At 44.0% G+C, this 12,904-nt stretch overlaps 1 protein-coding gene across 6 annotated transcripts in view; it reads right to left on the bottom strand.

The window, feature by feature from the left end:
* The window catches only part of CELSR2 (cadherin EGF LAG seven-pass G-type receptor 2), a 118,947-nt gene extending 106,491 nt beyond the window's left edge, over nt 1–12,456 (bottom strand). For 3 of the 6 annotated variants that reach the window (XM_087959953.1, XM_087959951.1, XM_087959952.1), the window contains exon 1: nt 8,568–12,456. In XM_087959953.1, the coding sequence (XP_087816079.1) occupies nt 8,568–12,063 (3,496 nt within the window). In that variant the 5' untranslated portion in view covers nt 12,064–12,456. The remainder of the gene's footprint in view (nt 1–8,567) is intronic. The other 3 variants (XM_026677964.2, XM_087959949.1, XM_087959950.1) reach the window with 1 other exon arrangement.
* Nucleotides 12,457–12,904: the final 448 nt, after the last annotated feature.

Below are 12,904 nucleotides of genomic sequence, written 5' to 3'. Positions count from 1 at the left end.
TCAAAATGCAACACCTAACAGCACTGAACATTTAGAAAAGTAACATTGTTAAAAGAAACAGCTAGATAGAATGTAATCATTATCTATTTATTTATTTCCATTGACTTGTGCAAGCATTCTTTTTCAGCAGACTTTTACCATACCAAGGCAATACATAATCAGTCTCTATCCCTACACATTTTAATCTGACGTGCCTTATTTCTGTCCTCCTTGTGTTGACTGTATCTGTGTATGTGCACGCAGACTTGTACTTTTGATTTCTGAGTAGTTCATTGCTTAAGACTAGATCTGCTTTCAGCCAATCGAGAAAGCAGTGAGTTCCATCTCATTGACTGGCTAGTCTGTCTTGTCTGATCTTACAAGAAATTTTGGAAATAGCAGTTCCCCTGCAACTTGAACAAGTGACCTATTTTCTTATTACAAACAGAACTGCACCAACTACTACAACTAGAAACAGGTGCATCTAGTAAATTACAGCCGGTGGTTTATTTTGCTTGTTCAAACCTAGCTACCTAGTTTCTTCCTCTCAGAACAAGCGAAATGAAGTAAATAAAAATTAAAACATGATGGAATTACCCAGAGTTCATTATTTATATCCTTGTGGGAACAACGTATTTATTTAGCATATGGCAAATATTATGGACTCAATGTTAATGTCCAGTCCATCCAGCCATTCAAGGACAGGATTGTCTATATTGAAAAAAATCAGACATTGGGCTGAGGTAAGCTCTTGATGGACATTCGGACACAATGTGATGGATATTTTGTCGAGCAGCACCAGAGACAAGACCCTACTTAAGCAATGAGTCCTGGCAGACACCATGTTAGGTAGTGATCCTGTTCAGAGTTGACCAATGCTGGCGAGGAAGGTCAAAACCTGGCACCTTCTGTGTAGAGTCATCTATGTCAGTGACCCCCAACCTTTTTTGGACCAGGGACCGGTTTCACAATTATTTATTCTTCCACGGACCGGTACCTGAGTAACACGAGACTCCACTGCCATCGGGATGGCTCTTCGTTCGAAGCCGCCCCCCCCCCGCTTCGACGAAACTAAGGCGCGAGCACCCAAACGCCGCTTTCCCACCGAAAACCCGGAAGCAACCAAAAACCAGGAAATGCCGTCGAAACAAGATGGCGGCACCCAAGCTTTGCTGCCCGGTAAAAAATGATCCACGGACTGGTACCGGTCCAGGGACTGGTGGTTGGGGACCCCTGATCTACGTAACTGCCTGTATTCAGCAGCCCATTTCGCTTTCCACTGTATGTTGATGTCAAAGTTGTTAGACAGCTGTTGAGTGAGTGCCAGAGAGGGCTTCCTGGATTTAAGCCTGTCAATTGATAGATGAGGAAGATCAGCAGGCATAGGAAGAAGTAGGTTTCTCATAACTTTGTTGTACTCCTTTCACTAAAGCTTCCTGCCTACATAGAGCTTGTGGTACAATGTGGCTCAAGACGGGAGCCAGCAAGTAGGAGTAGATTTTATGCAGCTGCTTATGGTCCTCGTTGTATCATTTAGTCTAGCATCGATCTTGCTAGTGGGGCAGCTATTAAGCCAAACAGAGGGGCAGTATTCAGCTGTGGAGTAGACCAACCCTAGTGCTGATATTTGAGAGCGGAGGCTGAGGCTCCCCATCTTGATCCTAAACAAACACCTTTAAGATAAGTTAGGACTGCAACACATGCAGCCCAAGGAGCAGACAGCAATCCTAATAATGTAGAGGGTGCTAAAATAAAATAAAAAACCTGACATAGTAGAATGGTAAAACCAGCTACTGGCTGTATTGGGATATAATGAATAATCCATAGGTTAATACTGCAAGTCAAAACAGCAACAAACCTCTAATACACATTCTGCCTTCATTCTCTTTTATACTAACCAAAGTCTCTACACACACAAAATGTGACTAATTTTTATCTATAATATACTGAAACATGGCGATTTCAGAATACAGTTTATGAGTCTAGCTGTTATTTTGTCACTATCAGAATTCAGATTGACTATAATGCTTGTGTCAACTCATAAAATATTTCTATGGTCTTTTTAGAATTGCCAACAGAAAGGGAGGGAGGAAAGGGGTTGGAAAAAGCAGTGTGGCAGCTTGGAAATCGAAAGTGCATTCCATACATAGTTTTTCAGAGATAGTAACTAGGTGACTGCTGTGCAAAAATCTAACTGGGGAACATGATTGATGACTCTTGGCTATGGATGTGTCTCATTGGAGAATATGAATTATGATACACCCAGGGGAGGGGGGGGAAACCAGGGTCAAGAGTGACAATGAATTATGTATCTCAGAGTCGGCTACACCCAGGCAGTGCTGGACATGTTAACTCCCAATAAATCCTTTGAAGTTTTGGAAATTTGGATCAAGACTCATGAATTAATTGCGGTAACTGCCGGAATCCTGACAGCTTGTTTCCGATCACATGCTATATTGCAGCTAATATATATCGTAACCTTCTGATTTTTCAAGTACAGAGTGAAGGGTGACTCTGTGAATCCATGGTTTACTGCGGTAAGCTAAATTATGGTCCAAACTGACACAACAATTGTAATCTATGTGATAAAACTGTTCTAATAGAACAGAGAAAAGATCCTCTTGTATTCTGAGTGGTACATTAATAAGAGCAGTAAGATTTAAAAAAAATTATTTTGAAGTGTCCGTGTTATACACGTGAGTCATTTTGCACCATTATTTCCAATTTAGTGCATTATACTAACTTGCTCATGGTTTTCTGAGTAAAAATCATTAATATTGGCTCTATGCTCCTTTTGAGGAAAAAAAAAATAGGATTGTTCATGCTGGTTTTATGAAAGCTAACTTTTATGTCATAATGTTCAGTTAAAATGCTACTTTAAAAATACCTTTATGTAATTTGAACATTCTAGATCTCTTATATTTACTTAGATCTTAAAAATTATAATTCTGATCTTATTGCAATGTATTTTCAAATGGTCTCCAACTTAATACTGTATACTCAAAAATTTTCAACTAATTTATTTCATTCTTGTCTGAATTGTGGTTATGACCTTGATATATTTTCTCACTACAGCTTATTTTTCCATTAGATGCCTTCCTATCAGCCAGTCAAGTGCGGTCAGTGGCAGCAAGTTTTGAGACATGGAAGCCAAACTCTCTGGAAACCACCGAGATGCCCACATCCCTCTATTGCAACAAGATCAAATTACATCAAGCCATACTCATCAAATTTACACCTGCTTCTATTTCTTCTCCTTTCTCTGTTACCTCCTTTGTATGTTCTAGCATCTTTTTTTATCTGCCATCCATAGATACTGCAGTTGGGCTCAACATCATCACCTAATCATTGGTGCAACAAACCATAATTAAAAATGGTACAATGGAAAACTTACTACAGGTAGTCCTCAACTTACGATCACCATTGAGCCCACAGTTTCTGTTGTTAAGTGAGACATTTTGTGAAGTGAGTTTTGCCCCATTTTATGTTGTTGTTAAGTGAGTCACTACAATTGATAAATTAGTCATCCGGTTGTTAAGTGAATCTGGCTTCCCCATTGACTTTGATTGTCAGAAGGTCACAAAAGGGGATCACATGACCTTGGGACACGGCAAGGGTCATAAGTATGAACCAGTTGCCAAGGAAAGGTCGTAACTGTGAAAACAGCCACAGGTCACATTTTTTCAGTGCTGTTGTAACTTTGAATAATCACTAAGTGAACTGTTGTGAGTTGTACCTGTACCTGTTATACCTGTACTTCTTTAATTCTAATCACCCCCTTCTGAAATCTGTTTTCTTTCTATAGAGAAATCTGCTAGACTCACTAGCATCTATACCTGCATGTATTGTGTAAACCTTGCAAAGCTGGCTGAGGAGCTCTGGGAGTTGAGTTGCCAAGGTTGGGAACCCCTGGTGTAGACTGTCCCCATCCTATCATAAAGGCCTGAGCAATGCCAAACTAGTATTCAATACATGTAGCCCTTGACTTATGACAATTCAGCCCCAAATTTCTGTTGTTAAGCGAGACCTTTGTTCAGTGAATTTTGCCCCATTTTACAATCTTTCTTGCCACCGTTGATAAGCAAATCACTGCACTTTAAGTTCAGTCACACGGTTGTTAAAGTGACTCTGGCCTCCCTGTTGACTTTGCTGGTCAGAAAGTTGCCAAAAGGAAACCACGTGACCCCGGGACATGGTGACCATCATAAATACGAATCAGTGGCCAAGCATCCAAATGTAAGCCACATGACCACGGGGATGCTATTCACAGTCGTCGGTGTCCTGAGTCACTTGTTTCCGGGCCATTGTAACTTCAAACCAAGGGTCTTCAAACTTGGCAAGTTTTAAGATTTGTGGACTTCAACTCCCAGAATTCCTGAGCTAACATGACTGGAGGAGGAATTCTGGGAGCTGACATCCACAAGTCTTAAAACTATCAAGTTTGAAGACCCCTGCTTCAAACGGTCACTAAATGAATAAGTAGAGGACTACCTGTATTTCGATCCTTCGTTAGGAATGACCAATCTATCATCTGACAATATAGCTGGGTGTTCTTGAATTTATTGCTATGGCAGAAGAATCAAAGAAAAGCCATTCTTTGCTGCAAGTGACCTGAGTGCCAGCTGCATCCATTTCCAATCATGCCAGGGGCTTCCATCACAGTCAGCAATATCATTGAGCAAAGCTCCGAAGGCAGCCAGGAGCCATGGATATTATCAGTCCTCTAATCTAGCCACTGTGCAGTATTCCCCAGTCCCTGTTCGCCTATCCCTACCAAGCAGGTGCGATCTTTAGCTGCCATGCTGAGAGTTTAATTGCTGAAACCCGGGGACCAGCTGCTCTTACGCATCTCCCAATTTGTTTCCAGCAAGCCGGCCTATCATCATCTATGCTAGAGAGGGTGATATTAATGGGAGTTGAGGGGTGGCTATGCAATGATACTCCTGGGACAAAGAATTTCATTCCCCCCAACATATATTTGAATCTCTCTCCTTTGTTCTTCTGCAACATTTGGGATCATCTAGAAAGCCTGACTGTTATTCTTACAGACAGGCAGGAAGGGGAAAAAAAATACACCTTTCCTTTTAGGAAGGTATGGGCTGAAATCACTGTACCCTGCCTATTCTAGCCTTGGTTGTACTTATTTGATGTGAACGCTCCTTTAAGAGCCACAGATAATATTTCAATCTCAATAGCTTCACAACAATAATATAACAACATCAACATTCCTTAAAAGAGGTTGATAATCCAACAGATCTCAAGGATATCCAGTTGACAATTTTTGGTCTATATCTGGAGATGTAATACTATGCTTGCTTGAAATAGGATTTTTTTTTAAAAAAAAAAAAATACTGTTTGGGATTTTATATAGAAAAATACGCTGTATGGAGCTAAAGAAGAAGATACATACTGCAAAATATGTTATAGACTATGTTATAGACTAGGAGCAAGAAAATACGATGCAAGATTAATAACACTTTGATGACGAAGCTTGCAGAAAATTTAGTTATGTAAGAAAAATTTGATAGACACATAAATTAAATTGAAAGCATTTCTTTTTTCAAACAAAAGGAGAGCAAATGTCAATATACAGAACTTGTAGGAAAGCATAATCTGAAATGTAGGAAGATGTTGGTGTTAATAATAATTAAGTAGTAAAGTTTTTTTTAATTAAAAAAAGTATACAATTGCTCAATAGCCTTCAGATGGAAGATAGAGCAAGTCAATTGAAACTACCATTTTTGACACATCTGCAGTCCATCCACACATATGCCACCTACACTTCAGTTGGCAAAGCCTGTCAGATTTGGCAGGTTCACTTCAAATGGAGTTTGCTCCAACCATCCATTGTTATTGCTCCCTGAAGGTAGATACCAGCAGCATCATATGCAAAATTTGGACCATAAATGTGGCTCCATAATTCCTACCAGAAACCTGGTAGAACAGGTGTGACTACAACGACCCAGGAAAGAAATAGACAAGTAATAACTAGTAAAAGTTATTGCTGAAGGAAAATAATTTTGAGTGCTGGTCAGGGTAGACATTCTCTAGGACTCTAGGGAAAATGAGAATTGCCAAATTCACAGTCCTAAACCAGAACTAAGAATGGATCATTTACAGTTAAAACATCATGCAATAACTCATTTGACTTTGCACAGAGGAAATTGCCACTTATAGATGCTATAGAAGTAAATACTTAAACCTTTTGTAGTTGTAACCTATTCTCTTCTCAAAAACCTGGGACATAACATAAGTCTAACAATGTAGACTACCAAGTTTGTTCAAGGGAAAGATGAATTATGTCTTGCACCAAGTGGGAGACGCTACATAAGTGAGTTGTGAGATGGAGGATAATAATCTTTTCAGCAGTGGAGGTGGAATGAGCAACAGACACCATTGTAGGCTTTATCCAGTCTAACCAAATGTGCCACCTCCTTGCACTTGCACCATCAATGCTAGTTCTTCACTCCTATTCCAATCATTTGGAATGGGCACAATTGGTACCATCTTAGCCAAGGGCTATTCTAGTATATGCTCTACTTCCAGATCTAATTTTACAGGTCAAGGACTGGCAAGAAACTAGCTATTTCCTACAGTTCCTGAGCAAAATACTAAGTCAGGGACAATGTAGAAAATTAAATGCGAAGAAGCCCCAATTGCCAGAGTCACCTGAAACACACAGGGTTCATTGATGTAGGAAAGAGCTTGCCAATGATGATAGTTGTAGGGAGGTTTTTGAGCAAAAAGCCTTAGCAAAGTAAAATCTTAGCGAACTGTAGCGCACAGGAAATAATCAGCACACAGGAAATAATCAGGAAATGCCATATCTCTAATCATCTAAGCCCTAGCCAAAACTGTTCTTAAATTAAAGAAGTAATCCAGCCATATTTACTCCCACTAGGTCCAGTTATACATAGAGGACATAACACTAGGAAAGCCTATTTCAGCTAAATTATTTTATAGGCAATGTTATAGGATTAGGAACTCCAGGTCTTTGGCAGGAAAGACATCTAGAAAGCTCTAAAACTTTCCTGACCTCTAATGGTTCTCTGGATTTTCGTAGCCCAGATCTGGTAGCCCTCAATAAGGTGACCTAGTTGGCCAAACTGACTCTGAGCATGACCTTTCTCTTTTTGGCAAGCTATGCAGAGTTACATTTTTGTCGTGCATAATCAAAAGTATAAATATTCCTGTCATTGAAGAATATTGTCATTTGAACATTTACAATCTTAAGATTTCATCACTGGCCCTTTTTGCATGCTCTTGACACCATCAGTAGCTTCCTTGACTTTTAGTTCTATGTTACTTATAAGTATCTATCTGTTGATACTTGCAGCCCTTGGAAAGCTCTGAATTGGGATAGTGACATTTAATTTAAGTTAATTGCTAGGCATTAGGCACCCTAATAAAGAGGCAATGTAGGAAACGAAGAGCATGTGGCTAATTAAAGGGGTTGTATCTTCAGCTCCCCTGACACATTTCTTCCACAGTATGCCAACCTGTGGCACAAATTTAGCAAAAGAGCAGCTTATTTGTCTGCTCAAGTAAAAATAGTCTCAAGGCAGCGTAAAGACTAACAAACTTTCAATGGTATAAATTTACATCGTCAAGTTTTTTATGGGAAACCCAAGTGACAAATACAGACAAACTAATCAAACTGCTTTATATGATAACCAAGACACTTCATGACAACGACACCCAATGCATTTCTCCCCCTGCTTTCTAGCACTGACAGAAGAACATCAATTCCTACGTAGAAATATTCACAAAATTCACTCTCCTGGCATCTCCTGCAATCTGTCCTGGCCACTAAAAAGCCATTTTGATGCCTTTACATCACCATTCAGTCTGGTCATATATGAGACAAGTCAATCTTATTGGGAATTAATTTTGAGTGGTTGATTGATTTCAACAGAAAAGAGAGGAGGAAGAGATGTTTTTCTGGAAAATTGGCAACCTAAGAGAGAAGAAACTATTTTAGAAGGAAGACAGTCAACTGGCATAATGCAACAAGATTAATTGTTTGCATACTTTTCAATCTTCACCAATTCTACAATGTCTCTATCAAAAGAAACAAAAATGAGAGACTTGCAGCTGAATTTCTAAAAAATGTCCTCTATCCCTTAATACAACACCTATAAACTTAAAGATTAGGGGCCCGCCTCAGTGATGTATTTTTCATAAGTGATTTTCTTTTCTTTCTTCATTGCTATAATAATCTTAGCTATAGCTTCTCAATCGGGTAATGAGGAAAACTTGAAGAAATAGAAATTGGATAAAATAGCTTCCTAGTTTCCTTCTGGTCTCTACAATTATGTTCACATTGCTAAACCACAATTTTTTAAAAATCTGTATTTTGTTGGCCAAGCCACAATTGGCTGGATTCACACATCACGTAAGCTATAAACTATAATCACACATCACGTAAGCTATAAACTATAATTACAGCTGATATACCACAATGGGTATAACCATGACTTATAAAGTTATAAACCCAATTTTATTATAGCATAATAGGTATATGTGATCCTGGTCCATAAGCTGATACAAATTCAGATGAATATCTCCCACACCAAAACACACCTTACCTGTTACAGAAATTCTCATGGTTGCCTCCAAAGGTCTATTGTTATCCAGGGCCCTGCTCAAACGTAGTTCTCCAGTACTGTGGTTCAAGAGAACAAGTTTCAATTCATTGCCTTGCTCAAAACTGTATGTAAGACTATCAGAAACATCAGGATCATAGGCTGGGATCTTGCCAATCACTCCAGTGGGGAAACTGCTGGACTTGTTGGTGATGTAGTTATTGAATATGATCTCAAAGTTTTTCAAGACTGGAACGTTGTCATTCTTATCCAGTAAACGAACATGGACAGTAGCCCGGCTTACCAGAGGAGCTGAAGTAGCTTGGACTACTATGACATACTCAGACTTGGTCTCATAATCCAAATCCATCAGTGCTGTCAGCTCTCCTGAGAAGATATCAAGTTGGAAGACCTCCGGAATATTACCTTCCACTATCTGATACATAATTTGAGCATTGGTACCCTCATCTGGATCACTGGCAGTGATTCGGGACACCACTAAGCCTATTGGACTATTTTCTTCCACAAAGATGTCAAACTCATCATGCTCAAAGACAGGGGGGTTGTCATTGACATCAAGAATAGCGATATGGACATCAATTGGAGTCCTCATGGCCGGTACTCCCTTATCAACCGCATATGCTCTAAGCTCATAGAGTGGAACATTTTCCCTGTCCAGTCTACGCAACGTCCTAACAATACCAGAGGTGGTTTCAATTATGAAGTCCCCGTCACCATCATCTCCTCCCTGAAAGGTATAGAACACTCTCCCATTCATTCCAGAGTCTCTGTCTGTAGCAGAAACCTGCAGGACACTTGTGAAACCAGGTACATCCTCATAGACAGATCCTTGGTAATTATCCCTTAAAAACTGAGGTGCATTGTCATTTACATCATTAACTAGTATTTCTAGATAGGTGGTATCTGATTTCTGTGGGATGCCATTGTCACGAGCTGTAATTGCCAAAGTATAAGATACTTGGTCTTCATAATCCAATTCCATCTGAGTTGTCACAGCACCAGTATCTATATCAATTTTGAACTGAGGAATACTGTCTTCCATGAAGTAAGTAATACGAGCATTCTCCCCTGTATCTTCATCCGTAGCACTGATAATAACTACAGTCGTACCCACTGGACTGTCCTCATTGATGTTAACAGTGTAGTGGGAGCTCTGGAACACTGGCCGGTGTGTATTAGCATCAGTTACATTAACAAAGACCTGAGCTGTGTCAAACCGAGTACCATCAGAAGCTGTGATTGTAAGAAGGTACTGCCGCTCTAATTTATAATCCAAGGGTAGGGCCAGAGTGATGAGACCGCCACCACTCTGGCTGGTGATGGAGAAGCGGTTGCGAGTATTCCCATTTGTGATCTGGTAGGTGATGACGCTGTTGACATCCCGATCAATGGCCGAGACAATAAGAACACTGGTGCCCACTGCTGCATCTTCATTGAGACGCATGGTATATTCTCTTTGCGTGAATTCAGGATTGTTATCATTGACATCCAGAACGGTAATACTAACACTTGCTGAAGAAGTCATTGGAGGGCTACCATGATCTCTGGCCTCAACCCCAAATTTATAGAAGTCCACAGCTTCACGGTCCAAACCAGAAGCCACTACAATCCATCCTGTGTTGTTATTGATCGTAAAAGGGAAATCGGGACTCATGTCAACCAGAGCATATTCAAGTCGGGCATTCTCCCCAGAATCTGCGTCAATGGCTTGGATGTGAATAACAGAATAGCCCACAGGTACATTTTCCAACACTGTGGACTGGAAAGGGGTGCTAACAAAGATTGGGGCATTGTCATTCACATCCAGTACTTGGATGGTCACCAGTCCACTAATGTTGGAAAGGGGAGGCCTTCCTCCATCTTGAGCCCTAATGCGAAGAGTGTATTCCTTATTCATCTCATAATCAAGCTGGCTGACTACATCAATATTACCTATTTGGGCATCTATGTAAAATTGTCCCCGAGTGTTGCCACTCATGATGCTATAATGCACCATAGCATTGCTGCCTTTGTCCCTGTCTGTGGCGTTTACCTGCAGGATGTGGGTGTTCGAGGCCACATTCTCAGGTACCTGTACAACATAACGTTTCTCACTGAACTGCGGTGAGTTGTCATTGTCATCTTCCACTGTAATATGAATTGTGGCCGTGCTGCTACGTGCTCCTGGGTCTCGGCCCTGGTCATTGGCCTCCACAATCAGCTGATAGGACTCCACAGCTTCTCTGTCCACAAGGCCATTGGTGCGGATGACTCCAGACTTGGGGTCAATCTCAAAGATCCTGTTGGCCCCATTCCCATTCAAGATGCGGTACAGGATGTTGGCATTGGGGCTGGCATCGCCGTCGGTTGCTCTCACTGTCAACACTTCATAGCCAACCTCAAGGTTCTCCCGCATGCTCTCCTTATACTCCTGCTGCTCAAACACAGGATCGTGATCGTTGGTGTCACTGACAGTGATTGTGAGTGTGGCCAGAGCTGTGCGACGCGGTATGCCGTGGTCTGTCGCTGTCACCCGGAACACGTGGGTGCTTTTGGTTTCTCGATCCAGCTCTTCAGCTGTGGTTACGGCTCCTGTCTGGGGATCAATGGCAAAGAAGCTGTTGGAGCGGCTGTCGAAGAGGGCATCCATGGAGTAGTCCAAGCGGCCCGCATCCCCCTCATCGGGGTCCATGGCCCTCAGCAAGATCACAGGTGTGCCTGCTGGTCTGTTCTCCGGCACGGATACTTGGTAGGTGGGCATCTGGAACTGGGGGCCGGTGTTCACATCCCGCTTCCTTCTGCTGCTCCCCTCCCCTTGGCAGCCGCACCTCTCCGAGGGCCACAGCTTCTCCAGCTCCTGCTGGGAAGAGCCCACAGCCAGGAGCCAGCGGCCCAAGGTCTTCTCATCATCATCGCAGACTTGGCAAGAGAGCCCCAACCGTAATGGGCGTCCGGGCCGGAGGCACAGGGCTCGTGAGGAGGGCAGGATCAGTTCTCCCTGGGGATGCAACAACGGCCCACGCGTCTCTCTAACGTCGCCTTCGCCGCCTTGCACCGTGCACCTTGGCTGGCAGCCGCCCCGCCAGCTAGCGGGCGGCAAAGGAATGTGGGTGCCCGGTTTCAAGCACAGAGTCCGGCTTCGCCCTCTGCGGAATCGGCCGCCCGGAACCGGGGCCAAGAGAAGGTGGCTTAACAGCAACAGCTCTCCATCCTCGCCTGCCGCCGCCGCCGCCGCCGCAGCACCATCGCACCGCGGCCCCAGCAGGTGCGCCCAGAGGCCGCGGGCCGGACGCGAAACCCGGCAAAGCCACAGCGGCGGCAGCTCGGCGCAAGCGGCCGGTTCGCTCGGGGGTGACAGCGGCCGCTCAGGCAGCCGAGGGTCCCTGAAGGGGGCGCAGAGAGGGGGCGGTTCGGGGCCGTCGGCGCGGCAACGGGGGATCCCCAGCGCCAGCAGTAGCAGCACAGCCCGGCCGGGGGCGCCGCCGCCGCCGCCGCCCATCTCCCACCGCCCGCAGTCCGGTTTTCGTTTTGTCCGTCCAGCGATCAGCAACTGCGCTTCATGCCAAATGGGAGATCCGGGCCGACGGGTGGCCCCCCCGCCGCCGCCGCCGGGTTCTCCCGATGAGCCCGAGCAGGTCCGCCGCCGCCGCCGCCGCCGCCTGCTCTCCCGCCGCAGCCAGCTAAGGTCTCGCCGCCTGCCAAGCAAGCCCGGCTCGCCTCCGCTGCGGCAGCAGCTCTGCGAGGCTCATTTCCATAGACCTGCGGCTCTTAAAGGAGCCGCGTCAGGCTCGCTGCTGAAAAGAAAAAGAAAAAAAAAAAAAAGCTGGTGCGCGGTGGGGCCTCCCTTCTGCACGGCCAGGTTGTCCTCTTGTGGGCAGCAGCAACCTCAGGGCAAGAGGACTTGCTCAACCGCCTCGCACCTCTGCTCGAATGGCTTAGGATCCGTCCCCCGCCAAAACGCAGCGCGTGCACGGAGGATTCCGGTGTTTCCCTCAGCACCTTCGACCAATCAAGGACTGGAGAATCGCGGCGGGGAGGCCTCCCGACGCGGCGCATTTGCAAGTTCCTCACTCGAGACCAAGGTTGAAAGGCAGCCTTGAGGGCTCGGCCCTGGAATCCCAAAGCAGTCAGAACCAGTCTGCCTGTGAATATGCTTTTCCTTCACCTGTTGGAGAATTAAAACAAGAGCACTTCCAGGCAGGCAGGCAGCTCTTGAGCGCCATAAACCCAAAGAGTTTGCCCAAAAATGATCTCTGAAAGGATGCGAGAGGGAAGGAAAAACATGGTGGGGGTGAGAAATGGAGGACAACCCCAATGTTCTACCTTGTGAAGATGGGGTA

This window comes from Notechis scutatus, chromosome 3 (assembly GCF_049901735.1).
Source record: "Notechis scutatus isolate UNSWTSFEM ecotype Mainland chromosome 3, rNotScu1.2, whole genome shotgun sequence".
NCBI lineage: Eukaryota > Metazoa > Chordata > Lepidosauria > Squamata > Elapidae > Notechis > Notechis scutatus.
Note: the sequence above shows the minus strand (reverse complement) of the source record. Positions and strands in the feature narration are given on the sequence as shown.